Raw genomic sequence first — 26,981 nt, 5'->3', positions numbered from 1 at the left:
GATCAGGACACTCAGCATCGTGCGGGGCTGGGCCCTCATCAAACAACTAAACAGTAAGATGCAGAAATGATGTGCCAGCACTGGGCTGATTGTATTAATTCAAGGGTCTAGTCTAAGTAATGTCTTTGGGCCCACTTTTCCTTTCACTTACTACAATAACTTCGCTGTAGTCAGTGGACATATAGGAGTGTGAAGCTTACAGGAGAATTGTGTCCAGCATTTCCATTATTTTAGGGCCTAACCTAGTGGTTAGTGTCTTCTGCTATAAATCCCCCAATTCTGCCTTCTTCCCATTGTCTTCAGCTGGAAGATGTTTGTGGGTAGGATTTGGCCTTTACGGCTTCAAAGAGTTATAGACTGAGCCTTGATATGCGTAGCTTCAGCTGTGATGTGTGTGTGTGTGTGTGGGGGGGGGTTTCTGGGCAAATAAGTATTTAATAACTATTTATAATTTAGAGATTAACACACAGTCTGAAATCTTGAGAAATTAGCTCTCTGTGTGTGAGAGTGAGACTGACTTCTGGGACAAAACAAATTAGATAAAATGGCAAAATGTTCTTGAAGTCCGCTAATTACTTTGGGGGCAGTTTGAGAAGAGGAGCAAGTATTGTTAGGTTGATTCTCTGACCACTGCAATAAATCAAACCCACCCTCACCACTTGCATCTTTCTGCTCAACCGCACTGACAATAAATCCTCTCCCAAATACCAAGCCAAATCAAAATCCAGGTTAAATAATTGTATCATCACTGTACGAAAAAATATGTAGCATTCATAAGGATGACCCAGGTGCAACAGTTCCAAGTTCCGTAGGGGTCTCTGAAGGATAACATTCCTCACCCCCCCCTCTGTCTCTCTTAAAAAAGAAACAAAGTCATTCACTTAATATTTTCTCAATGCTTAGTTGAAGATTAAATATGAATGATAAATATGTATTTCTGACTATTTTTTATTCCATTTCTTAAAGACTTAGATCAGAGTGGTTGTCTTGCAATGCCTGGGCACCTCTGCTGTTAATCTCCTTTCTCATATTTAAAATGCTTGTGAATGAACTTCTAGGTGAAAAAAGTGATTGACTTAGCGTGACTGGCTGAAGCCATAAATAGCACAGCCAGGTACTGTGCAAGCTATTCGCACCTGAGTCTGGATCTGCAACAAACTCTATCACACTATGTGGTGAGTTTTCACAGGAGGCCTGGGCTCAGATGCTGACATGGAAAAGAAAGGTTCAGACAAAGTATAATCATGAGAGCAGCGTTAGTGTTCTGCCTCTGGATTGGCCTCTCTTGGGGCAGTTTTCTGATATGCAGGGAGATGATTGAATCTTGCAATGCACTGGCTGTAATACTTGTAGGGGGATTGTGCGTATGACTGAGGTGAGTGATGGTGAACAATGGCGACTGTCCCACAGAGGATATGAGACCAGAGCATGTTAACCGTTTTCCTTTTGCTCAAGTGACAGAGGCCTGTATTTGGGGAGCAAGGACAAGAGTTCAGTCCCAACTCCCTGGCTATGTGTAATGTATAGTAAATCTGTTTTCAGTGTAGGAGTTTTTTATGAAATCTCACTGATTGCATTAAAATTCTGATCTCTGTTTTAAACATGCACATGAAGTGACCTGTCCAGGACTGATCTGAAGTGGAATGTATAGGAGCAGAGATTATGGGGGAAGATCATTGGGGAATGAAGTGTTAGATGGCTGTCTTTTTCTAGATGAGAAGGGAGTTCTTACAGGAGTTCTGTGTGCTCTGAGCATTGCTTTTCTTGATGGTACAATTTCAGGCGTTTTGCCTGATAGCGGGGAGACAAATGAGCATGTGATCTTTTTACAGTTTAATTAAATTAGTAAAAACTGTTTACCACCAGACAATTCATCCTGAGATGAAGACAGACAAAGAGAAAGGAAACAAAAAGAGAGAAGGAACAAGGATAGCTAGCTGAGCTCCATCTCTGGCTGGAGGCTGATCCTTTTGTTCTACATCTATCTCCTTCTGGGGTTTCATCTAGACAGCAGCTCTCCCAGGCATGTCTTTCAAATGTTGCCTGTTTCAAGGGATGACAGATTTAGTGCCCTTCATTCTTACTGCTGAGCGTTATTTATATCAGAAATAAGGAATCTTGAAAGTGAGGTTATACGGAGTTATTAACATAAAGGAAGGGATCCCGCAGCATTCTTAATTTAATGTTGAATAATTTTTGTGTCCCCTTCAGTTTAGGTATTTGTATATCCCCATTTAGGCCTGGTCAGATTGAGAGGGATGCTAACAGGTGTTAGAACTAGCAGGTCCCATTGGGTATCCAGGATCTCTGAAATGTAGCACTTCTTGAGCAACGATGCTAGGCAGCTACAAACTATTGTAAAGTGCATTAGTTGTCAGAAAGTTCTACAATGTCTTTCATCCTAGGTCCAATATAGACTTGTGACTAGGAGTGAAAGAAATGCTGGCCCCACTGAAATCAAGAGGAAAAATACAAGGACAGGCCCAGAGAATGGAGAGAAACTTAAATGTCAGAAAGAAAGAGAGAAAGGAAGAGATGCCCTGTAAAAATGTATGTCTGCCTTTGTGCTGATTAGTTACACAATTGCAATCATCTACAACTGGTACAAATGCCATCGAGCCTTGGTAGCTCTCTTCATACGAGAGCATCTAGATTTTGTGATCAGACAGAAGGTAGATTTCGTGTATATATGCCTGAAACTTGTAAAATCAGCAGCATTCATTTATTTTGCAACAGACAATGTTTTCCCCACAAGTCTCTTCTTTCTTGTTTGACATACGTTTAATCTGGCTGGCATGTCCCTTTCATCACAGAGAAATGGAGAAATTTGCCTGGGCTGGCAAGTTGCTCTATTCTCTCTTAAGCATACCCGCAAGATAAAAGGTCAAAATGATTTAAATAGCACCACAAACGTCCATGGCTCTGCACAGAACGCTTTGGCCTAGGGATCTCCTCTGTGCCCACTTCCTGCCATGATATCTGTCTCTTTCTCACCTTAACGCTGTCTATAAAGGATCTAGTGGAAAGGTGAGATACAGACCCTCGTTTGCCACCTGGTCATTTCTAAATATTGACCAACTCCCAGGCTGTGAAGGACAATTTGTGATTGTCAATAACAGGTACGTGAGAAACAAGAAAATTATACTCACCATAGCACTTTTATATAGTGCCTTATGAACTTTATCTATCTAATCCTCAAATACCGCTGTGTGGTAGGTGATTGTTACTAAACCTGCTTTGCAGATAGGGCAGCTGAGAGGCCAGGTGACTTGCCCAAAATCTCATGGGGAGATGGAATTGGAATTCAAGAATTCTAAGTTAGTGTTTGCCCAAGGGGATATAATTAAGGCTCCATCATGTTGCAACTTGTTGCACTGAAATGTCACGACACAGCAATGCAACATCATTGCATTGGATCAGTATGTCCTCATGCCATCACCTTTTGTGGGCTTTTGGAGAAGGGGTTTTGAGACATGCCAATTCATCTTGCTAATTAGGGACCAGATTGTGATAGGCCTTTGGGTGGGCGTGCAGGAGAGTAGGGGTGCTGAGAGAGACCACTCCCTTCCCCCCCACACACACACGCACTGCACAAGGGCTTGTCACCATTGCAGGCCCTGTCCTTTGGGGAGCCCAGAGGGTGATATTTTCCCTCTACAAAGTGCAGGAGGAAGATTACTGGGTGGGGATTGCTCTATGGAAAAGATTGTTCTAGAACTCCTGGCTGTGTTATCTCTTGCCGTGAATCTGCAGAGCTAGAGGGCAGGAATGGCATGCATTTCCCTAGGCCCTAGCCACTCCCCACTGCTTCCCTTAGTTCAAACCCACAGGTCACCTTTGACAGAAGACAGGAAGGGGGATAATGCCATACAGGAGCCGGAGACCCCCTTTCTGCATGGAGTTATGTGCCTGGATGGGACCTTCCCTGAGTGGAATGTGGGAGAAGGGGGAGGCAGGGGACCTTCTAGGCTGCCGTTAACTTCCATTTCGAACGCCAACAGATGCCGTTTCCCAGTCATTGTGTGCTCTCCCTGGTTCCAATGAACACACAGTGTTCGCTTTGCTTTCCATGTTTCCCTCGCTGCAATTCCCCTGCAGCCCTCCCCATTGGCTGTCTCAGGTAAACTATATTTGTAGTATATCATTGTACAGAGTGCTGCAGTAGCTTAGCCAACTGGTTTTGAGTTGTAGGTGTACATCTGCTGATTGTTTATGCTACTGAGATCTGCTAAAACAGAATGGAACATAATGGTTCATTTACAGGCATCCTTAAAGGGACGTTGTCCACTTAAGTCATATTTCTGTCTGAAAATACTTTATGTACTACAAGTAGTAGCTAAGGTTATCAAACTGAAAGAGACTTACGTTTGGCAGCATTTATTCCCTGTATAATCAATTTCTCCTGTCCCTGTGGAGCTTTCACAGAACAGCAGGGAAAAGAAAAGCATTTGGGGTCAGGTTGTGAACATCCTACTTGCATTGGGGAGCAGTTTACTTACGCAAGTCGTGATACTTCAGTCGTCAGGTCTGGTTGTGTGAGAAACTGATCAGCAGTGTCAGTCAGGGGTTGGCAGTCTGGCCCTTAAGAAAAATCTGGTTTTAGGGTGGGGTTTTCAGAAGTGCTCAGTTTTAGTCTGTCTGTTCCATTGATGTTGATGGCAGCTTTACCCGTAAGAGCAAGATTAGGCCAGTAGTGAGTATTTTAGAAAATTCCATTCTTGAATGGGCAAAACTTAGCAGCAGCGGTCAGGCTCAGGTACAGCATCTGAAAGTATTCGTCAGTCTGTTGTCTTTTTTTTTTTTTTTTTGTACATGACTTGACTTCCAAGCTGACAATATTTCACAGAGAGCTGCTGTTGGTTCCCCTGTTTAAAATTAATAAGGTTTCCTCACAGGTTAGATTATACCAGTGCCTCAGCAGCTACTTCGGTAGGAATCAATGGGGTTTCCAGAAAGAGAATAAGTGAAATACAAAGGAGAAATTTTGTAACATATCCGCTTGATTCCTTTAAATAAAATGGGAGTATGAAATACTAACATTACCTCCAAGGTGGGGAGCAGAGGCTGTCTTAATGCATTTATAGACTTTCAGAGCTTAATTTGTCCATTTCTGGGAACGAAGGATTTCCAACCTCTGAGAATTTCTCATGTTCCCACTGGACCATTTCCCACCAAAAATACTACAGAAGGGTCTCCCTGCCCTTATTTAAAACAGATATACACACACCCTTAGGTAAAATATAAAAAAAAATAACTTTCCTATCGTTTTTTTTTTTTTTTCAATCATCCTATAGAGGAAAGACCTAATTTGTTATTAAATTTTACTAGTTTTTAGGGTAATTTCTGTAGACTCCTATTAAATGTCTCAAGAAACCTTCAGAATTTAATAAACTTAAAATCAATTTCTTTAGTACTTTTCCTGTGTGGTGTCTCACTTTTCTGTCCTCTGACACTTCTCTGCTTTCACTTCTCTTCTTTGCTTCCACTGCTGGCTCCAATCTTCCCACCCATCCACCCATTGCTCTTTCATTCGCCTAAAGAGGCAGAAGAAATTGCAATAAAAATAAATCATTTTAGTTTCACCCACCGCTCCCGATGGCTTGTGGGAGAGAGCTGTCGCTGTGCGGCACACGGTGGGTGGATTTGTGCAGCCAGGGAGAGGAGTAGAAATGGACGGTGTTTCACAAACTACACTATGTTGTGGAAGGGAGAACTGGAGTAATCTGAGATGGGAATCAGCAATGAGGGATGGGGGTCAAGGGAGGGTTAGATGAACCACAATCTGTTGGGAAAGTAAGAAATTCCCAGAAGCAGAACATCACTCTTAAATCTAGGCAGGTAGACTAGAAAGACTGCCATGTGTGCTTTTCATGTCTTAGTGTAATACTAGCCTTTCAAAAGCTAAGAAACCAAATATAAAATGTTTAGAACATTAGTCTTTCTATCATTTTGTTGGTGTGGTTTCTACACCGCTGAAATTGCCCTTGTGCATGCTATGGTTTTATGACTGCCTCGTTCCACTCCTTCTAGTACAACCTGTTTCGTGACCATCCAGAGAACCAGCAAAAGTTCAGATGCTTAGTAGAACTGGGACTTGATTCAGTTGATGTAGATGTTTGTTACACGCTAGCAGGATGGTGTAACTTATTGCCAAGGATACAGTAAGATGTGGTTGTAGAAAGGAAAAACAACCCACAAGAGTGTAAAAAGTTCAGATAAAACAATTGGTCTCTAGCACACCAAGATGGTGCAAATAATTGTAAGAAGGCATAAGATAAAAGGAGCCAGCTTCTCTGCTTTATCTTGCAATGCATTGATCTTTCCTTATCCTGTTATGACCCCTGTCTTGGCCTGTTGAGCAACACCAACTTCCTGATGTATAACGTATGTCAACATTTACATGCTCTCTAAATTGACTTGTGACCCATGGACTTAAATACAGCTCAAGCAAAAGTGTACTGTGGTGGACCTTGGAGATACCTTAATGTGGCCTTTTAAGAGAGGGGGCGGCTGCTTTTTGGAGAATGTCCTGACAGCTCAATACACTGCCAGCATTACATGATTAAAACTGCCTCTTGACCTACCACTGGTATGCACTGTCATTCCAGTGACCTCTTTGGCTGACCATCGACCTCAAAAGATGACTGAATGGAGGAAGATGTATAAACGTGTTTGCAATAAATACCTGAAACAGGACTGTCCAAGATCATCTTTTTAAGGATGCTGTGTAACCTTAACTCCTCCCCTTTTTTTTTTTTGATTGTGAGATAAATCACCATCCATATGTGCTTTTAATGTAGCTTTGAGCTGTTCGTTTCTGCTGAATTCAAACCTGTTTGATTTGAATGAAGAGGCCTCTGAATAGCAGTACAAAATAGCTAGTGACACATTGTTATACTGCTGTAACTTGTGCATCCTCAGTGGCGGTACAGCAGTCTACCTACTGATAGCGAATGTTCATTTGCTTTATCATAGTCATAGAGGTGCTTTATCCAGAGGTCATCTAATCCATCCACCTGTGCTGAGGCAGGACCAAATATACCTAGACTGTCCCTGACAGATGTTTGTCTAACCTGTTCTTAGAAACCTCCAATGACCAGTTACCAAGGGAGGTTGTGGAATACCCATTCACCCTTGCTTAACTATTCTTAGTCTTAGAAAGTTTTTTGTTTCTTAATATCTAACCTAAATCTCTCTTGCCTCGAACTAAGACAAATACTTCTTGTCCTTCCCTGGGTGGACATGGAGAACACTTGATCATGTCCTCTTTATAACGGACCTTAACTTAGTTGAAGACTGTTATCAGGTCCCCTCTCAGGCTTCCTTTCTTAAGACTGAACATGGGTTTTTAACCTTTCCTCATAGGTCAGGTTTTCTAAACCTTTTATCACTTTTGTTGCCCTCATCTCAACTCTCTCCAATTTGATCATATCTTTTTTAAAGTGTGGTGCCCATACATGGAGACACTACTTCAGCTGAGACCTCACCAGTGCCAAACAGAGCAGGACAATTACCTTCCATGTTTTATGCACAACACTCATGCTAATACATCCCAGAATAACATTTTGGTTTTGTGCCACAGCATCACACTATTGATTTATTTTCAATTTTTGATCCCCTATAACACCAGCTCTTTTTCTGCAACATTGCTAGACAGTTATTCCCCATTTGATTTTTTTTCTTCCTAAGTGAAGGCAACATGAACCCTCATGCAGTCCTGAGAATCATGACAGAATACCCAAGCTGGGGATCAATGACGACTTGGGGTTGGATAGGTGATTGTGTTTTTGAGTATGAATGAGAAGGTGAGCTAGTACATTTTTAGAGAGGCTGAATATTTGGACATGAGAAGCCTGGGAGTTGAAGTAAAGACAAAAGAGGGTGAAGATCTAAGTAACCCCTTTTTTGGCAAAGTTCACATGTGGGGATGTTTTGGGTGTGACTGTAATAGGATTTACAGAAATGTGACCATCCAGAAAATGAGAGCAGAAACGAACCTCTGTATTCCTTATGGGAGGATAGTGAAGTTGGGTGTCATGAGTGAGATGGGAAGTTGAGCTCAATGATGCCCCTATGTGACAATTAGGGTCCAGACACACCAGGGGGAGAACAGAAGGCTGAAACCCCCCAGATAAGCAGTAAAACCAACTGATTGCATACTATGTTAATCAATAGGTTTTTATAGTACAATAAGGTCTCTTATGAAAGCTTGTAATGTTCTAAATGGACTAATTGTTATGAGATATGTATACAGGCTTGATTATGAGCGTATGTATTTGTGTGTAGAAAACTGGTGCGGCATCAGTTCCATGTCAAACAGGGAAGGGCACCCCCTAAACTTGTTGTCTACGTGAAACTGTCTTTGAGTAACTATCCATTGCCTAGCCCAGGAGAAGGCACTGGTGGACCATTAGAGATAGTGAAATGACATTGAGACAACTCAAAATGGAAAAGAACGTCAAGTCAGGAAGCCATTTCCCCTCTCTGATTAACCAAGAGTCACTGTGGACAAAGGGGAGGGGAGGAAAAAAGCTTTTTAAAAGCTGGCTTGGAACTGAGCGGTGTCTTTCTTTGTTTTTATCTGGAACTTGGGGGACTGCTCGAGGTGGGATGCTGTCTGTGAACACGGGAGCCCTCCCATAGCTAGGGGGTATGCTTGGAAACTGTTCTAAGACAATAGGTAACTTATTAGAAAAGGGATTTTATCTAATATGAAAGTGTAAAGACTGAAGTTGTCTCTTGGTTTTGTTTTCTGTGTAACTTGTGTTTGCTTTCTGTTACTATTTCATCTTGGAATATGTGGTTTTTCTTTTAAATAAACTTTGTTTTTATCCCAAGCAGATCTCTGTGCAAACCATATGGAGTGTGTGTGCCAAAGTGATGTGATAACTGTGGGGCTGGTATCACACCTTCGGGGGTGACAAACCAGAGGGGATCAATCAGAGTGTCTGGTAATTAAGAACGTGGGAAAGATGTGTATGGGGAAACCCAGGACTGGAAGAGCTGTTGATGTCACCCTAAGATGTAACTAGGCTGGTGAGACGGGGTGAAACCTTATGCTTGTGGGCAGGTTGTTGATGTCAGGGAATTGAACCAAAGCTGCCCAGCATAAAGACCCCTGAAGTTAAAGGGTGGGAAGAGACAGAACCCTATAGTGGTCTGGGTGGACCCCAAAACATCACACCTTAACAATCAGGGAGTTGCCTATTTTGGATCTACTGAATGAAGGATATTATGATGAAGTAAATAACTCTTAGGGTGGGGTAAGCCGAAAAGGGGCTGTGTTACGGTTAATTCACTTATATGTTGGGTATCATGGTAGGGTTTTTTTCCCCTTGGGGTGGAGAGAGATTAAAATTAAATGTGTTGCATTTTAGAATAAACAGGAGCAGATATATTCAAATAGCTTAGTGGCAGAGTGATAGAGGAGGGTGTATTGTGGGCTACAGAACGGTTGTTTGTAGTGGCTGGAGTTGAAACCAGGAGGGTGAGAAGGTTAGCATTTCAGGGAATTGTGCTGGGCTGGAGGTGGTGATCGTTTGATCTCAATTCCACGTTGGATACAAGGAAGCTAAGGCAGGAAAGCCACGTCTGAGGAGAAATAATCATGAATCAGTAGTGACAGGAGCGTGAACCATGCTGAGAATATTGAAGAAGGCTGTGCGGGGAGACTGCTCAAAGGAGTCTGAAGGGACTTTTGAGAGAGGTGTGACGCATTGAAGCCATTTGGGAATGTACAAGTGGGCAGGTGGTTAATTATCCTGGGATACGGGAGGTGAGGTTTGAAGGAGAATAGGATGAAGGCGTGAGGTGCTTTTGTTGTCTGACAGGACCTCGTGGCAGAGAGATATTGGAAGGACAGAAAGATTGTGGGTAGTAGTCACCTGAAGTGATGTAGCTGACAACGGAAGAAATAAGGGGTTAGATTCACCAGTATACTCTGGGCCTGCTTTGTGCTTCTCTGGCAGCCGAAAGCAGCCATAAACCTGGATTAAGTGGCCAGTTAAATTAGCGATGCGAAGCAGCAGTAAACCCAGAGTGGCGCAAAGCAGCTGGAGCACATCAGTGATTCTGGTCCATTGAGTTCTTTGATCACAGGAGTAGAGGACGAAGCTTATTGTATTAGAGGCACCAAATTTCTTGGAGCCCTTGGAATTGTAGTCAGATAAGGCCAAATACTCTGCTGGTGTAAATTGGCTCTGCTCCAGTGAAGCCAAAGGAACTGGACCAGCTTACCCCAATAAAAATTTGGCCCATGGTAGTTAGCATTCACTAGAACAGCAGTTCTCAAATTGTGGGTTGGGACCCCAAAGTGGGTTGCAACGCCATTTTAATGGGGTTGCCAGGGCTGGCTTAGACTTGCTGGGGCCCAGGGCCGAAGCACAAGCCTCAAGGCTTTAGCCCTGGGCAGCAGGGCTCAGGTTATAGGCCCCTGCCTGGGGTCGTGTAGTAAAGGCGGCAGAGCTTGAGTGGACTCAGGCTTCAGTTTCCCCTCCCCTTCAGTGTAGTAATTTTTGTTCTCAGAGGGGTTGCAGTGCAATCAAGTTTGAGAACTGCTGCTCTAGAAGGGTCTTACCTAAAACCTGAGCTTTTTTATCTACCTTAGGTACTTATCTGGCCCCCAGTATGAGTGTCTTACTGTCTTTTTAATGTAGTTATCCACACAACGCCCCTGTGAGACAGGGTAGCGTCATTACCCCCATGTTATAGAGAAGATCCTAAGTGACTTGCCCAGGGTCACACTGGAAGGCTTGTGGCAGAAGAAGGAATTGAACCCAGATCTCGCAAGTCCTACATGAGCTCCCTCAACCACTGGACCATCCATCCTCCTCCTTGACATATGTCTGTACTGGCATCATGGGATGTGTTTGCAGTTCCAGTAGCTATACCAGAAATAGCTTTAATCTAGCTCACTTGGGTCCTTGAGCAGCAAACCTGGGGCACTGTGGGCTTCAGCCTGGGCTAGCCCTACAAGTAATTACTCAGGGTTCTAGGCTGGCTTGTACCGCCCGTGCTGAAGCATGCATTGCCACGGCTTCACTGCTCCAAGATCCGAGCTAGCTAGATTGCAGCTTGAGAAGACGTACTCAAACTAGCTTGAATCGCACCTTGTGATTGCACTCTAGACATACCCTTTGTTGTGTAACGGACACCTGGGAAGCCCTGCTGTTTTTCAAGGCACTGACCATATGATGGCCCGAGAATGGTCATTATACCAGGGAAACAGTGAAGAGAAGAAGAAAGCAATGGTATTTATAGAGACAAGGTGGTTAAAGAGCACAAATATCAGAGGGGTAGCCGTGTTAGTCTGAATCTGTAAAAAGCAACAGAGGGTCCTGTGGCACCTTTAAGACTAACAGAAGTGTTAGTCTAACTTCTGTTAGTCTTAAAGGTGCCACAGGACCCTCTGTTCTTTTTTAAAGAACACAGTTATAGATGTTTGTAAAGAAGGGCTCGTTTAAGGAGATTTTCATGCAATAACTGGCCAAGGTCAAGAATTTTGAGGGTATTTTAAGCTGGGTGGAAGTGGTGGATGATGGAAAGGAGCTAAGCCTGCGGATGTTTGTTTCTGTAGTTGTGTTGGTCCCAGCATATTAGAGAGACAAGGTGGGTGAGTTAGTATCTTTTAAAGGACAAAGTTCTGTTGTCCCTTTCACCAACAGAAGTGGATCCAATAAAAGATCACCTCACCCCCCTTGTCTCTCTAAGTCTATGAAGGTAGATGAGGGTGAAGTTGAGGAAAACTAAAAAGGAACAGGTATCGCAGTGGAGGCTCGTCGCTGACCAGATGTTTATTCATCTCTCTAGTGATGATTATTTTCAAACAACAAAAGCCAATTTATGCGAGAATAAAATGTGAACCCCTCGTATTAATAGCACCCTATTCATTCTGTTACCTACTTCTGCCAAGAAAGATCTGTTAGCTATTTTATTTCAGTCCAGACAAAAATGTATGAAAAGCAGAAAGGCTGCAGGCCTATGACTCAAACCTGTAATTTCAGAATAGATGGGGGAAGGAGATACACATTCTCCATCCCACGGACGAAAAAAGTCAACAGGGAAAGAATAGGAGGCTTTCCCCCCTGAATGCCTTTGCCATGTCCTCATTCAGGATGTGTAGAACTGAACTTTTGAGGGTAGTGATTCTTTTTAGTGCTTCTAGAACTAATTCAGCAAGACGGAAGGACCAGTCACCAGGAAGAATTAGTGATAGACCTGTGAATCAGCACAGGTTATACTGACCGTTAAGAGACAGGTTGAAAAGGCAGAGTTTTCCTGTTCCGAAATGTGGTGGTTCACTCTCCGAGCCAGTGTCTTATTTGGCGGGTGGATCTCAGGTCAGCAGTTTACCACCAGTTTGCTCCCCTTCAAATAATGCTCAGCAACAGATGTGCACTGGATGGTTCCCAAGAAGGATTCTTCAAACCTGGCGCCAGCAAAAATGAAATCTTGTTCGAGGCTGACCGTTTTTCTTGCCTTTAGGTGGGATAAAATACATCTACAGTAGCAACAGTCCACCTAGAAGGGACAGACCTGTTAAAAGTCATTGGGATAGCTGTGCTGGAAATGGGAGCAGAATATGGCTTGTATTGTTTAAGCAGATGTATCCTCGCTGCTTTGTTGGCTGGGAACACAAACTGGTAATGTGCCACATACCTCTTTTTTTTAAATTTTAAACTCAAGATCATTATAATTAGGTTTTAAAGTCTTAGAAAGGAGGTGGTCATATCACCTTTCCCCGAGCCTGGGCCAGCTGCACAAACAAAGGTCTGAAAGCACTGAACAAAATGCATCCTAATTCAGTCTGGAGCCTGGAAGCCATGGTGATGGGCTGGGTGCATCAGAAATGTATCGGGCTTGAAATGTATAGAAATGTGGAGTTTGAAAACAAACTAAAGCCAAAATTTAAAAACTTCTTTTTAAAATATGGAATGGATTTAAAAACCTGAAACTAACTATTTGTTAAGTCTTGGAAATGATTTGCTTGGTAAGCCTTAATGGCCTGCCCCGCTTGCTGGTTGTGCAGGACCATGCAGAAGGCCAGTTATGATTTAAAAAGAAAAAGTAATGGGAAGCAATTTCTTAACACAGGTTTAAAAATAGATTTTTTTTTCCTGTTTAAAATTGTTGCAGTAATTTGCTTAAAAAAAAAAAAAAAGGCAAGAATCCCAGAGGATACTCGATTTACGGCACCATCCCTCATCCTAGTCTTTCTCTAAACCTAACTGTGCCACATGTCATTGTGTTGAGAGTAGAGCTAGTCGGAAATTTTTCAACCAAATATTTTTTGTTGGAAAATGCTGATTTGTCAAAATTGATACTTAATGGGAATGGGTGCATGTTTCAGTGGAGAATAACTTCTCAGGTCTAGGATGGAATTCCTGAATTTGGCAGAGTAGGGCCTTGAACCAGGGTTTCCTACATCTCAGGTGACTTCCCTAAGGGTTATTGGCTAATCTGAACACTTTTTTTGCACCCCACCCATCTCTTGATCTGAAATAGGAAACTTTAAAAAAATATCTGAACACTTTAGCAGGATGGAAAACCATTTCCCACCCAGTTTCCATTCCGAGTTTAGGAGTGGAAATGGTATAACTGGAGTAGAGAGAAAGGGGGTGCGTTGTGTTGCTAGAACAACAAACCACATCTGATCTGGAACTAGCCCTGTAGTCTGATTTGGTGGTACCATTATTTACTGCCATGCTGATGGGTCAGGTTCCAGGGCTGGCAGGGGTCAGAATGCTGGACAGGCAGCAATCTGAATTGCTGGGGGAGCAGAGAACACCTTATTACTTCCCAGTGAATCATTTTGCTCGTGTCGCCTCCCAGAATTGACCTGATGCATTGCCAAGATTCAGGGGAGTCAACCTGGGGCCTAGTCTCTCACCTCCCCCCTCCCCCCTTTTGTGAATTGTCCTTACTTGCTTGTTTAGCCTTATTCAAGCCACTGGGTTTGCTCATATGGATAAGGATGTTTTGCAGGATTAGGCCCTAAATGTGGAACTGGATGGCGGGAGGGAAGAGATCCTGTAGTTCCTTCCAGTTCTTCTCATCCCTCCAAAGAGCGCTCTCCCCCCCGCCCCGATCCTATCCCATCTAATTGAGTCATCTGAATTAACTATTTCATTAGGAGTATTTTAATGGACCACACTTATACAGATGAGTGCATGATGGATGGGCTGATCACAGTAACTACAGGACTTGTTGTTTAAAACTTCTGCAGTGCAAAAAGCAGTTTCCTGCTGCAGCCCCACCATTTGTGTACAGAGGGAATGTGCTTTCCATTTTTCAGCACTTGTAAGTCACAGAAAATCAGCAGAAAGTGCAGCGTTGTCAATATGACAACATAAAAGGAGAATTGTATCCGCTCACAATAAATGAGTGAAGATTGGTCCCTGTGTTAAAAATTTTGTTGTTAGCCTAGAAAGCAACGGTGTAATGACTGTTTGTTTATAATAGGATCAGAGATGAATGTCTTTGGAGCTAATGTCTTCATCTGAATATGCTGACAAGTCCTAAGGGCTTGCTTCCTAGATTTAGTTTTGTAACTGATTTGATTGATTTTGTCCAAGGAAGCTGAGCGCAGCATCTGGTTTATCAGGGAAGTCCTGACATTAGCAATCTTTTTCAGATTTGGCTAACTGAGTCATCAGAAGGTTCAGTGACATGGCCCATGTTGTAAAACCACATCAGTGAATTGTACAATGCAAAGCGGATTCGGCATGTTTTGGTGGAAACATTTACTTAGGGGGACAATGCTTATGGAAGGCTTAGACCTTGCCCAGGGGTCTTCTGTGGGCATGCTCAGAGCAAGTGTCCACAATCGTCGTTCCAGTAATCCAGTTTAGCAGCTTCTCTACATTTCTGGCAGTGTGTTGATGTACCGCAGCAGGTAGTGTTCTTACCGTAAGAGCAGCACCCAAGGATGATCGCTGTAGACATGCTTTGCTTGCTGTTTCTAGGAAAGCAATTACTAGGTGAAGAAGGATATTCCCTGCTTGCTTATTAGGTCATCATTTCCTTTTTATGATGATTTGCCCTTACACAGCATATTTCATCCACATAGATGCTACCGTTTACTGTTCTTAGGGATTATTTCACTCACCATTCATGTGAAGTCACCTGTAGGGTAAAACACAGGGCAGCAGTGCACAAATTAGAGCAGGAGTGAGAAATAACATTCTTCTTCTAGTGCTTGCTCATGTCTATTCCATTCTAGGTGTGTGCGCGCCCATGTGCACAGTTGGGATTTTTGCCTTAGCGGTATCCGGAGGGTCGGCTGTGGTGCCCCTTGAGTGCTGCGCTCATGCACTGGTATATTAGGTGCCGCCGACCCTACACCCTCCCAGTTCCTTCTTACTGCCCCTGAGGCTTGGTCTGAGCGCCTTGTCTTGCATCGCAAGAGCATTAGCAGTTCCTACAGTCCATTGTTCTGTCTCCTTTGTTTTTAGTTGTTAGGTACTTAGACCATTACATTAAAAACTTTTGTCCTCAAATTCAAAAGGAGCAGGATATTTGCTTAAGGGCCCTCCTCATGGAGGCTGTGCTTTGTCCTGCCTCGGAGCCCTCTCGATCAGACTCCACACCTGGCACTTCGGCATCTGCGCGCAGTGCACCACCGGCACCGTAATCCTCCCGGCACCGTTCCCCCTCACTGGTGCCTAAGAAGCGGTCAAAGTCGACAGGCGTACCGGCACTGCAGAAAAAGGGGGCTTCGGGCAAAGACCTGTTAGGCCACGTGCCCGCCCCGGAACTACTATGCAACTTGAAGTCCCCAAATCATGATTTGGGGACTTCAACAGCTGAGTCAAGGGAGAGAATTATTCCAGGAGTGGGTGGGTCAGCTTTTGTGGCCTGCATCATGCGGGAGGTCAGACTAGATGATCATATTGGTCCCTTCTGACCTTAAAGTCTATGAGTCTATAAGTCTATGAGTCTACTTGAGGACACCGCTGCGGTTGGACCCCGTAGCCCAGCCAGAGACCCACCTCTGACTCCCGGGACCAGCAGGGGGTTCCAGCCCCTGATAAGGCCATCTGTGCCCAAAGCAGGCCTGTCTGCCAAAGAGCAAATAGGCCAGCCAGCACTGTGTACGCCAAGCCAGGCGATGGACCTGGCTAAGGCCACAGCATCTATGGGCAAGCCAGTTATGGGACCACCTCCTAAAGCAGCGGAGCATCCCCGGATCTCAGGCGTCGATTACCATCACTGCAGCCTAGGACCCTGGCACTGCAGCCTGGGTCCCTGGTCAGAAGACCCAGGTCCCTGATGCCAAGATCTCCACCTACAAGGCACGGGGCACGTGAGTCATGACGCCGATCCTCGTACACACGGTACCATCAGGCCTCCCACCAGAGATTGCCACGTCGCAGATCACCATCACCTAGGCAGTCTCCCAGGCGTCGACCCCTCCCCCAAGTGCGGGATCATTCTCGGATGCAGCACCGTTCTTCAGCTCCCCGGTACCGCTCTTCAGGCAGGAACTGTTCCTTGCCCTCTCCTTGCCGGGGTCAGTCGAGGGTCAGACCCAGGCATCTGCAGCTCCGCCCTGATCACTGGAAGGGCAATGGTCCAAGTCTAAAGGACAGTTCAGCCCCTCACCAAAAAAGGCGAATCACTACCGGGGCGCGAGACTGGCTTGGCTCCTGTGGTGGTGGCAGGGGCAGTGGCCCACTCAGTGGCAGTACTGGAACCCGTGGCGTGTACCTTTTTATACCGTTCCCATACTCCCACCGTTCCTCCCAGACCGCTTCGGACAAGCTGCCCTTGGCACAGCCGGCACTGGAGTCTGAGCACGGTGCTGAAGCCGATGCAGGGGTGACACAGCGGGCCCCGCTGCCCAAGGAGCCGTCCCCAGACGAGCAATGGAAAGCTGCCCGTCCCCCTGCGGTGCAATTGTCTTTGTCGTCTCCAGATGAAGCAGTGGCAGGCCCCTCGCAAACAAGCAGCCCCCCCGATGACTTCAAGGATCACCAAGCCCCCCTCAAAAGGGTGGCTGCTAACCTAAACTCGGAGGTCAAAGAGCTTGGAGGAGTCCAACCTCTTTAATGTCATACCCTCCTCCACCTTGGCCTGGGTTACGTTACCCGTCCACCCAGAGGTCCTAAAAATTGCTAAGTGTGTGTGGCAAACCCTCTATTCCATTCTGCCTACTTCCAAGAAGGCAGAAAAGAAGTACTATGTCCCAGCAAAGGGATTTGAGTACCTGTACACCCACCCTCCAGAGGGGTCCGTGGTCATGTCTGCCATCAACAAAAGGTACAGGCAGGGACAGGCGAGTGGCACACCAAAAAATAAAGATGCCAAGAGGCTGGACTTATTTGGCAGGAAAATTTATTCAACAGCCATCCTGCAATTTTGGGTGTCTAACCATCAGGCCCTATTAGGCACGTACCACCTCAACCTGTTGGACTCCATCAGCAAGTTCAAGGAGGGCCTCCCAGAGGACCGAGTCCAGGAGTTTGCCGCCTTGGTGGAAGATGGCAAAAGCGGTGGTGAGGGGTGCCCTCCAGATGGTGTAGGACACTATGGACTCAGCGGCCAGGGTAATCGCCTTTGCGGTGGTCATGACACGCAGCTCCTGGTTACAGTCCTCTGGGTTGTCCCAGGAGATACAGACTATCCTTTAGGACCTCTCGTTAGAGGGAGCAGGGCTCTTTTTGGAGCTGACTGATGCACGGCTCCATGGCCTTAAAGACTCCCATGCCACCCTCCGTTCCTCAGGCCTACACACCCCTCAGCAGGCTAGAAAGCCATTCCGTCCCCCTCCACCTCCGTCAAGGTCATGAGGTGTTCCTCGGTCCAGCTCCTACAGAAAGAAGGACAGAGACAAAGGATTTAAACGTCATCACCCTTTCTCTTCCCGTTCCTCTGCCCAGCCTGGTTCTTCCAGAGGCCAAGGAAGCCAGAAGCAGGCATTTTGAGGATGCGCCCAAGGATGGCACCCCAGTCACTTCCCAGGATCCACCTCCCTGCTCTTTCCTCAACCGCCTGCGCCCCTTCCAATCGGCCTGGTCGCAGCTGACCTCAGACCGTTGGGTCCTCAACATAATATCTTCGGGTTACACCCTGCAGTTCATGGTTGACCCTCCCTCCAACCCCCCTTCCCTGTCCCTCTTCAGGGACCCTTCTCACGAGCAGCTACTCGTTCAAGAGGTCGAGAACCTCCTACGCTTGGGGGCAGTAGAGGAGGTCCCTCCAGACTTGAAAGGGAAAGGGTTCTACTCCCACTATTTCCTTATCCCCAAAGCAAAAGGGGTCTCCGACCCATTCTGGACCTGTGCCGCCTCAGCAAGTCTGTCAAGAAGTTGAAGTTTCGTATGGTCTCTCTGGCCTCCATTATTCTCTCCCTGGATCCGGGAGACTGGTACACTGCCCTCGAGTTAAAGGACGCATATTTCCATTTTCCTGGAGCACAGACGTTTTCTCCATTTTTGTGTTGGGCAACCGCCATTTTCAATTCATGGCGCTGCCCTTCAGTCTCTCGTCAGCACTGATAGTGTTTACGAAGCGCATAGCACCAGTGGCCACTTACCTGAGGTGCTGAGGGATGCAAATTTATCCGTACCTCGATAACTGGTTAATAAAGGGCCTTTCCTGGGATGAGGTGCGGCATCATCTCGACTTGGTTTGCTCCACCTGTTGCGATCTGGGGCTGTTAATAAATGAGAAAAAGTCAACTTTAATTCCAGTGCAACGCGTAGAGTTCATTGGAGGGGTCCTCGCCTCGCCTCAGGCCAGAGCCTTCCTCCCCGAGGCTCGGTTCCAAGCGATGGCAGACCTGATCTTATGCATGCAAGCCCACCACTCACACGTGTCTGCAATTGTTAGGCCACATGGTGGCCTGCGCTTATGTGGTCTGGCACACGCGGCTCTGCCTCAGGCCCATGCAGGCATGGCTGGCATTGGTCTACATCCCCAACAGACACAGCATGGGCTGTGTGGTCAGGGTCCTGGACCATGTACTGTCATCACTCACGTGGTGGCAGAATCCTGCTTCTGTTTTGGAGGGAGTTCCCTTCGCAGCTCCTCCACCAGGACGACCTACCTGGCTAAATGGAAGCGGTTCGCTTGTTGGATTTCAGATAAAGGCATTCAGCCCGAGCAAGCTGCACTGCAATTAATCCTGGACTACCTTCTGCATCTCAAGCTCCAAGGCCTATCCCTTTCATCTATCAAGGTTCACTTGGCCGCCATCTCAGCCTTCCATCTGCTGCTTGAGGGTAGGTCGGTTTTCGCTCAGGATATGACTGCCAGGTTCCTCAAAGGGCCTTGAGTGCCATTACCCGCACGTCAGGGACCACATTGCTCCATGGGACCTGAATCTTGTGCTGTCACAGCTCATGGGACACTCCTCCCCCCCCCCCCCCCTTTGAACCTCTGACTTCCTGCTTTTCTCCTTCTCCTTTCCTGGTTGCAATAACATGCATCTGCTGGGTCTCTCTGAGATTAGGGTGCTCACCTCAGAACCGCCCTATATGGTCTTTTACAAAAACAACGTCCAGCTGCGGCTGCACCCAGCTTTCCTGCCCAAGGTGGTCTCACAGTTTCATATGGGCCAGGACGTTTACTTAACCTGTCTTTTTTCCAAAGCCGCATAAGTCGGAGGCAGAGCATAGATTGCATTCCCTAGACATCCGGAGGGCACTAATGTTCTACATTGAAAGGTCCAAGCCATTCCGCAAGTCAACACAATTGTTCGTTGCGGTGGCCGGCAGGATGAAAGGTCATCCGGTGTCCACTCAAAGAATTTCTTCTTGGATCACTGCCTGCATTCGCTGCTGCTACGATCAGGCAAAGGTGTCCCTTCCGGCGATTGTCACCGCCCATTCAACCAGGGCGCAAACCTCTTCAGCAGCTTTCTAGTCCAGGTACCTATCCAGGACATCTATAGGGAGGCCATCTGGTCGTCCATCCACACGTTTATGTCCCATTACGCACTTACCCACCAGGCCCGGGACAAAGTTGGCTTCAGTAGAGTAGTGCTGCAAGCCCTAGACTGAACTCCAAGCCCACCTCCAAGTATACTGTTTGTGGGTCACCTAGAATGGAATCAACATGACCAAGCACTCTAAGAAAAAGCGGTTACCTACCTTTTCTTAGCTGTTGTCCTTCGAGATGCATTGCTCATGTCCATTCCATTACCCCCTCTCCTATCCCGCTGTCAGAGTTGCTGGCAAGAAGGAACTGAGAGGACATAGAGTTGTTGGCGCCTAATATACCAGCGCATGAGCGCAGCACTCAAGGGGGTGCCACAGCCAACCCTACAGATACCGCTAGGGCAAAAATCTCCAACTGTGCACGTGGGCGCGCACACACCTAGAATGGAATGGACATGAGCAACACATCTCGAAGAACAGTTATGGAAAGGTAGGTTGTTTTTTTTTCCAGTTGACAATGCCATGGAAGTTTTAAGTAGACAGACTGCAAGTACTCAATGGGAATTCTGACATCCGCTTAGGATCAACATCCCATACTCTGGGAGGAAAGCACTGTAGGACACTAAATGACATGACTGGTTTTACGTTTCACCTGAAAGGCAACAATATCCCCAGTAACTCCTTAACACTGTGACGGGCTCTGGTTCATTATTGACTCAGAGAGGAAGAATGCTGCCTACTAAATCATTAACATAACTTCCTCCAGCTACTGGGTTTTTCTTGTTGATCTCTTGTCCAAGTACTCCGTGCACTTAGTCCTACTTAGCTTTGAGACCATAGCTGAAGGCGGCTGGCTGCAGGGCTACTCACTTTATCCTAATTTATACTGTACACAGGCTATTCACATGTCCCATGGAACTAGTCCTTTGACAATGCTGGTATATCAAATAAGGAATTTTGCAATAAAACCTACAATAAAGAAGCTCATTTTGCAGCTGCTTTTGACACAGAGCACCCTCTAACTAAGGCCGTTCCAAGAAACCAAAGATATGTAATGTTGATGGGTTAGGGAGAGTTAATAAATTCCCTTTGTGTGCTTTATTGGAATAAGTGCAACACCTTTATACCAGATAACCTTCTAATAGGGTAGGGTGGCATATGGGATGGTTCCACTTCACCATTCCCATATGATTTAGGAAAAGTGAGACCCTGAGTTTGACACCTTTTCAGGCTTTCACTTGAGAATTAAATCTTGGAGCAGGTTGAGGACAAATTCCCTTGGTCACCTTACACAGGTGTATTGTCTAATGTCCTTTACAATTTTGGTCTCAAACAGGAAGTCTGATATTTCAAATTGGAGGAGATCTCCCTCTTGGGCAATAACAATCTCTTATCAGTCTTAAGAAAGCAATTTTGGGCCAGATGCAGAAAGCTATTTAAGCACCTAAATATGCAGATAGGTGCCCAGTAGGATTTTCAATAGCACTTAAGTAGGTTGGGTGCCCAACTCGCATTGATTTCAGTACTTTTGTAATCTGGCTCTGTCGGCATAAGGTGATGTATTAAGCCCAGGTAGGCTTATGCAGAAGGGCAGTTGCATTCTTCAGCTTCAGACTCTGCTTTGTCTTCTCTAGGCTCCTGCTTCTGGGTAGCTGTGTTGGACGGAAATGTGGTGGGAATCGTGGCTGCGAGAGGCAATGAGGAAGACAACACCATGGAGCTGCGCCGCATGTCCGTAGATTCCAACTTCCGGGGTAAAGGGATTGCCAAGGCCCTGGGCCGCAAAGTGCTGGAGTTTGCCATGCTCAACAACTATTCCTCCATTATACTGGGAACCACGGCTGTCAAGGTGGCAGCCCACAAGCTGTATGAATCCTTAGGGTTCAAACATGTGGGCATCATTGAACACTACACCCTCCCTGGGATGACACATTCCATACTAGAGAGAATGTTTTTCCAGCTTCGCTACCACCGCTACCGCCTGCAGCTGCGTGAAGAATAGAAACAAAAGCAAAACAAAGTGTTTTCTCCTATCCCCCCAAAATTGCCCTTTTTTTCCCATTGTTTTTGTTTTCAATTGTGTTTTGTTTCGTTCCCTCATTTCATTTTTAATTTGCTTTGTACAGCTTGATTGTACAAAATAAGGATCCTTTCTCGCATGCTGTAGGTGGTGGTGCTGAGGCTGGAAGTACTGCTCTCCTAATGCATACAGTGTTAATGACCTGGTAGGTCAGAGTGGACCTACAGCCTGTTGTTCCAATCTTACCCAGGTACCTACATAAAGCACAGAAACTTACAAACATAATAGTACCACTGGTCTGGTGTACATAGTATTTTTTTTCAAATGTAAGATAATGTAGTGATGACATTCATAATACAGTAAGTGCAGAAATATTACTTGAATGCATTTCTCAGTATTTCATGCACCAGTAACTAGAATATGCATTCATCTTACTATAAATTACTGGTTAATAGTTTTCAAAGAAAATGTGAAAAAAACGCTTGCTACAATGCATGAAGAGGAAGTGTGTGCACGCACTCAAACACACAGCACTGCCATCCAGGCACTGGTGTTGCACTTTTTTTGGATGTGCCTCATTCTGCCAAATATCTGAAAGAACCTTGGTGCATCCAGTAACCATGACTTTTTCTCCATTCTCATTTTCCTTCCTAAGCCAGCAAACAGACTTGAACCATTTGAACTCTGAGCCCCATTGTAACATATTGTAAAGTAAGATCAAACTTAAATATCTCCTGCGCTGTTCTATATCCATGCATATCCTGCAGTCCTGGGCCAGACTTCCGCATGTGCATTGGAGTTTCTCTTTGCTGCCTTCTGGGTTTGTTTGTTTGGGGTTTTTTTTTTTTTTTTTTTTCAATTTTATATTTGTTTTGGCTTTTGCTGAATGGTGTCATTGAAGCATAATGGAGGCTGCAGTTTCTATGGCAACACATTTGCACATTAATGTGAGCAACAAATCTAAACACTTCAGACAAGCAATGTGTGACAGATAATTGCATTTTGGGAGTGTGGGGGGGGAAGCATACATATTATCTTAACCAGCTGCTGTTTAATAATTGTAGATGGCCTCACTGCAGCCTTCCATAAAAGGTAATAACTGCTTTAATGTCAGATTTGTGAATTGTACAATGCAAAAAGCAATGCAAAGCAGATTCGGCATGTGTCTGTACCTAATATGTATGTACAGTGCCTGCCAACAAAAGAATAACCAAGACTACAGCTTCTTCTAGCTATACCAATTTTATAACTTATTTAAACAAATAACAACTTTGCATGAATTATGTCGGGGAAAAATCAGTAGGTTTTAATTTTTAAAATGTGGTATCAGAAATATTAAAAACATTTCTGGTTGCACTTAATTTGGTGTGGGTGGTGGGATTCAGCTATCTTATTACATTTAAAGGGAAACCCCCTTTAACTTAAGTTCCTGGGAAAAAAAGTTACTATTCTATGAAGTATTATGTGTGTGAGGTGGGGGAAAGAAAACCATAAGACAATTGATAAGGGACTGAACATATGTTCCTAACACTTATAACTATAGTAGAAGCAACTAGGTAGGAGAGTTTCAGAGAGGAGGGAACAAATTTATCCTTGTCAAATCAAATAGTGGAGACAAGTAAGAAGGTTACTGGAAAGAATGAAAGGAAGACCAGACAGAGAAGGCTTAACTAGTAAGAAGTGGGACAGAGAACACACATGTGAATTCTATTGTGAAGTGGAAACTAAAACGCTAGCCTTTCACTTCCAGTCCAGGGTCTTTCCTGCACTGAGATTCATCAATGTAAAGGTAGGAATTGGGTCCAGAGTTCATTAGTTCCTAACTAGCTGGTAGCCCATGGTACTGGCCTGTTAGACAGGAGAGCCAAACTCAGGAGTGTCTGTGCAATTCCTGCTTACCAAGGGCGGGAGCATCTCCATGGGTGTTTCTTTCAATAGGGAGGAAGCCTGCACATGCTTAGCAAGTGTTAAGGAGAAAGGCAGCTTTCACAGTAGAGAAATTGGAGCCTAATGAGGGCGTGAGGTTAGTCTCCTGAGCCCAGCACTTTCTTTCATTGTCTGCTCTTGCTTCTAGCTGGCAGGGAGGGAGAACAGCTTCCAGCTTCCATACACAATACCAGATCCAGGAGTGAGCAGGGTGAGAGGTACCAGGGAGTAGGTGTAGGCACATCCAAGTCAGAAGATTTTTGTCCTATTACTCTGTTAAGCAATTCACACTCTCAGCCCTGGATTTCTGCCTGCCTCAATCTATACCATACATAAAATGGCAGTGCCCTATGGTATATTGTCCCAGTAATAAAGGGAAAAAGTAGATAATGGAGGGCACTATTTCAAGAGACCAAGAGCTTAATTAACACAATTTCTTTGCGGGCTACTATCTATTTTTTAAAAGTCTTTCTATGCTGTACATTTCTCCTGAAGTGGAGGGTAGGGGTTTTTGTATAGTGTACAGAAATTGGCATAATATTTTCTTGCTGCTTTCAGTGATTTATTAACCTGAGTAAAAATAGACCATTATAAAGTGTTAGCAAAAGTGAAAGGAAAAAAAAGTTTGTGCCTTTTTTAGTTTATTTTTTTTCTGTTGCTGTAGAATCACTGCACTAAAACCTTTCCAGACAATGAAAATAACTAGTCTCTTAATGAAGGGGAAAATCATTAATTTAATTTTTTTTATTGAGGTGTCTAATTAAAAGAATGTTCTTGGTTTTATTTGATACCTGTGCCTTTGTAATATGCCTCATTCATATCTATGTGATAAGCCAAAACTGGTTCAAATACCCTAATCTCCCACAGAGACAGAAACACAGTTAAGTCACCAACTTCCTTTAATAATAAAAAAAAAGGTTAAAATGTAACATTATTATTGTATCTCTGACTGTAACACCTTTGATTTGCATAAGCGAGATACGCTTTTAAAATATGCAACTTGGAAGGTGTTATGGGAACTCTGTACTTCTAAACATGTGGGCAGGGCCCTGAAGTTGTAATGACAGGAATCAAGATGCTGCCTCTCAGAGATTTATTGTTGTGCAAATTTATTTCTCTTAATGCCTGTGTGAAGTCACCCCTGCTTTGTCAGAAAGGCATTTTGGAATATTTAGTTTGGTGGGAACACCAGGAGCCATTGTTGTCTGTCCTGTTCGCTAGCTTTATCTCCAAAAGGAAGTAGTTCTTGCTGAATGTCTTGCTATCGTTTTGCCAAACCATGACACCAGAGTGATTGGTAGAACTCCTACTAATCTAAGCCCTGTCTGTGCTGGCATTCACTGGGAACTCTCCAGCTGCTACAGTAGCTCCACCTCTGGTAGCAGGAGTGAGAGTGCTAGTGTAGACAAGGCTCAGGTATCTTTATTGCTGTTTGCTAGATCTCCTTTGAGTACGGTTAGACAACTCAGAGGTTAAAAACGCCGGATCCGCCAGTGCAGTCTTAGTTGTTGGACCTGCACTTTTGGGGAAACTTTCCCCAAGCATGTTAATCTGGACCCAGCCTTGGAGCCAGATAATCTCCTCTATTTCCTGTAGAATCTCTGTGGACTTCAAGCTACAGACTACTAATGCTTATCCCTTCCCATCAGAGGGCCCACTCCTGCAGTCCCTACCCAGACAAGTCTCCCAGTCTGCATAGAGACAGCAAGATCAAAGACTTGTTTTTGTTTTTATCCACCCAGAGTCTCAGATTTTATATATTTAAATGGCATCATAAAAGATGGTTACATCCATTTTTCTCATCCATTGCAAGAACCCCAGAGCACATGTGATGTGACACTTCTCACCACAAAAACTCCCAGCTTTGCATTGCGTATTAAAATGCAGCTTGCTCTGAACCTACTGCTGCTGGAAGCCATATTGCTGGACAGACATCTTGTGACAATACCAGTCCTCCTTCATTCTGCTTGAAGATTTCTTCGAGTGATGGTCCCTATTGTATTCCACTGTGGGTTATGAATGTGCACCATGCGTCCAGAGCTGGAGAATTTGAAAGTAGTGTCCATTGGTCTGCAGATGTGCCCTGGCTGACCACCTGCCTCCAACCGAGGGGATAAATGGCAGGGCAGACCAACCGCCTCTCCAGTTCCTTCTTGTCACCTCATCGTCCGGATCAGAATCTCTCTGTCTGTAGCTTCAGCTTTGGCCCTTAAAATAGGATTTAGTGTTGTAAATAGTTTTAGCATTTTTGTACAGATTTCTCCCAAGGTTCTTGCAGAGTTTCACTTGAACTAGTCGATCTGCTTATCTCTGTTTTTTTTCCCTAAACTGCACGCTTCCTCAGAGGAACAGAGACTCCATGCCCTTGATGTGCAGTGAGCCTTGACCTTTTACCTACACAGAACAAAACCAGTCAGGAAATCCCCAGGACTATTTGTCGCTCTAATGGAAAGAATCGGGGGACAAGTGTTCTGCACCAGGGGGTTTCCAAATGGATCTCTGACTACATCCTATTCTGCTATCAACTATCCAACCTTCCCTTCCCACCCCACGGGGTAAGCTTATTCCACAAGAGCACAAGCAGTGACTATGGCAGCGCTCCAGGAAATGCGCCACCTTGATAGGGGTATAGCAGCCATGTGGAGCTCCATTCACACCTTTACGGGACATTATGCCCTAGTCCAGGGCTCCTCTGCTGATGCCTCCTTTGGAATGTCTGTCCTTCGCTCAGCCCTAGTGTCTGCCTCCTCGCACCCTCCTTCTGCTGAGACACTGCTTGTTAATCACCTTCAGCGGAATACAAGAGGGACCTTCACTTGAAGAAGAGGAGGAGGTTAGTTACCTGTAACTGGAGGTTCTTTGAGATGTGTGGTCCCTATCTGTATTCCACTTCCCGCCCTCCTTCCCCTCTGTTTCAGATCTTCCCTGATCTGTGGTGAGGAAGGAACTGGAGAGGCGATTGGTCTGTCCTGCCCTTTATTCGCTCGGTCAGAGGCATGAGGTGAGCCAGGGCGTGTGCGCTGACCAACAGACATTACTTTCAAATTCTCCAGCTCCGGACACACGGTGCGTTTGCGTAACCCGCAGTCGAATAGAAATCTCGAAGAACCTCCAGTTACAGGTATACAGCAGTAAGTGTGTAAGGGGCTATACAA

The 26,981-nt window shown here is 45.1% G+C and overlaps 1 protein-coding gene across 1 annotated transcript in view; it reads left to right on the top strand.

Moving 5' to 3' along the window:
* The window catches only part of NAT8L (N-acetyltransferase 8 like), a 52,609-nt gene extending 26,811 nt beyond the window's left edge, over positions 1-25,798 (top strand). Inside the window, exon 3 of the mRNA XM_024205076.3 lies at positions 21,515-25,798. Within this exon, the coding sequence (XP_024060844.1) occupies positions 21,515-21,882 (368 nt within the window). The 3' untranslated portion in view covers positions 21,883-25,798. The remainder of the gene's footprint in view (positions 1-21,514) is intronic.
* The last annotated feature ends 1,183 nt before the right edge of the window (positions 25,799-26,981 follow it).

This window comes from Terrapene carolina, unplaced genomic scaffold (assembly GCF_002925995.2).
Source record: "Terrapene carolina triunguis isolate 2854851 unplaced genomic scaffold, T_m_triunguis-2.0 Scaffold66, whole genome shotgun sequence".
Taxonomy (NCBI): domain Eukaryota; kingdom Metazoa; phylum Chordata; order Testudines; family Emydidae; genus Terrapene; species Terrapene triunguis.
Note: the sequence above shows the minus strand (reverse complement) of the source record. Positions and strands in the feature narration are given on the sequence as shown.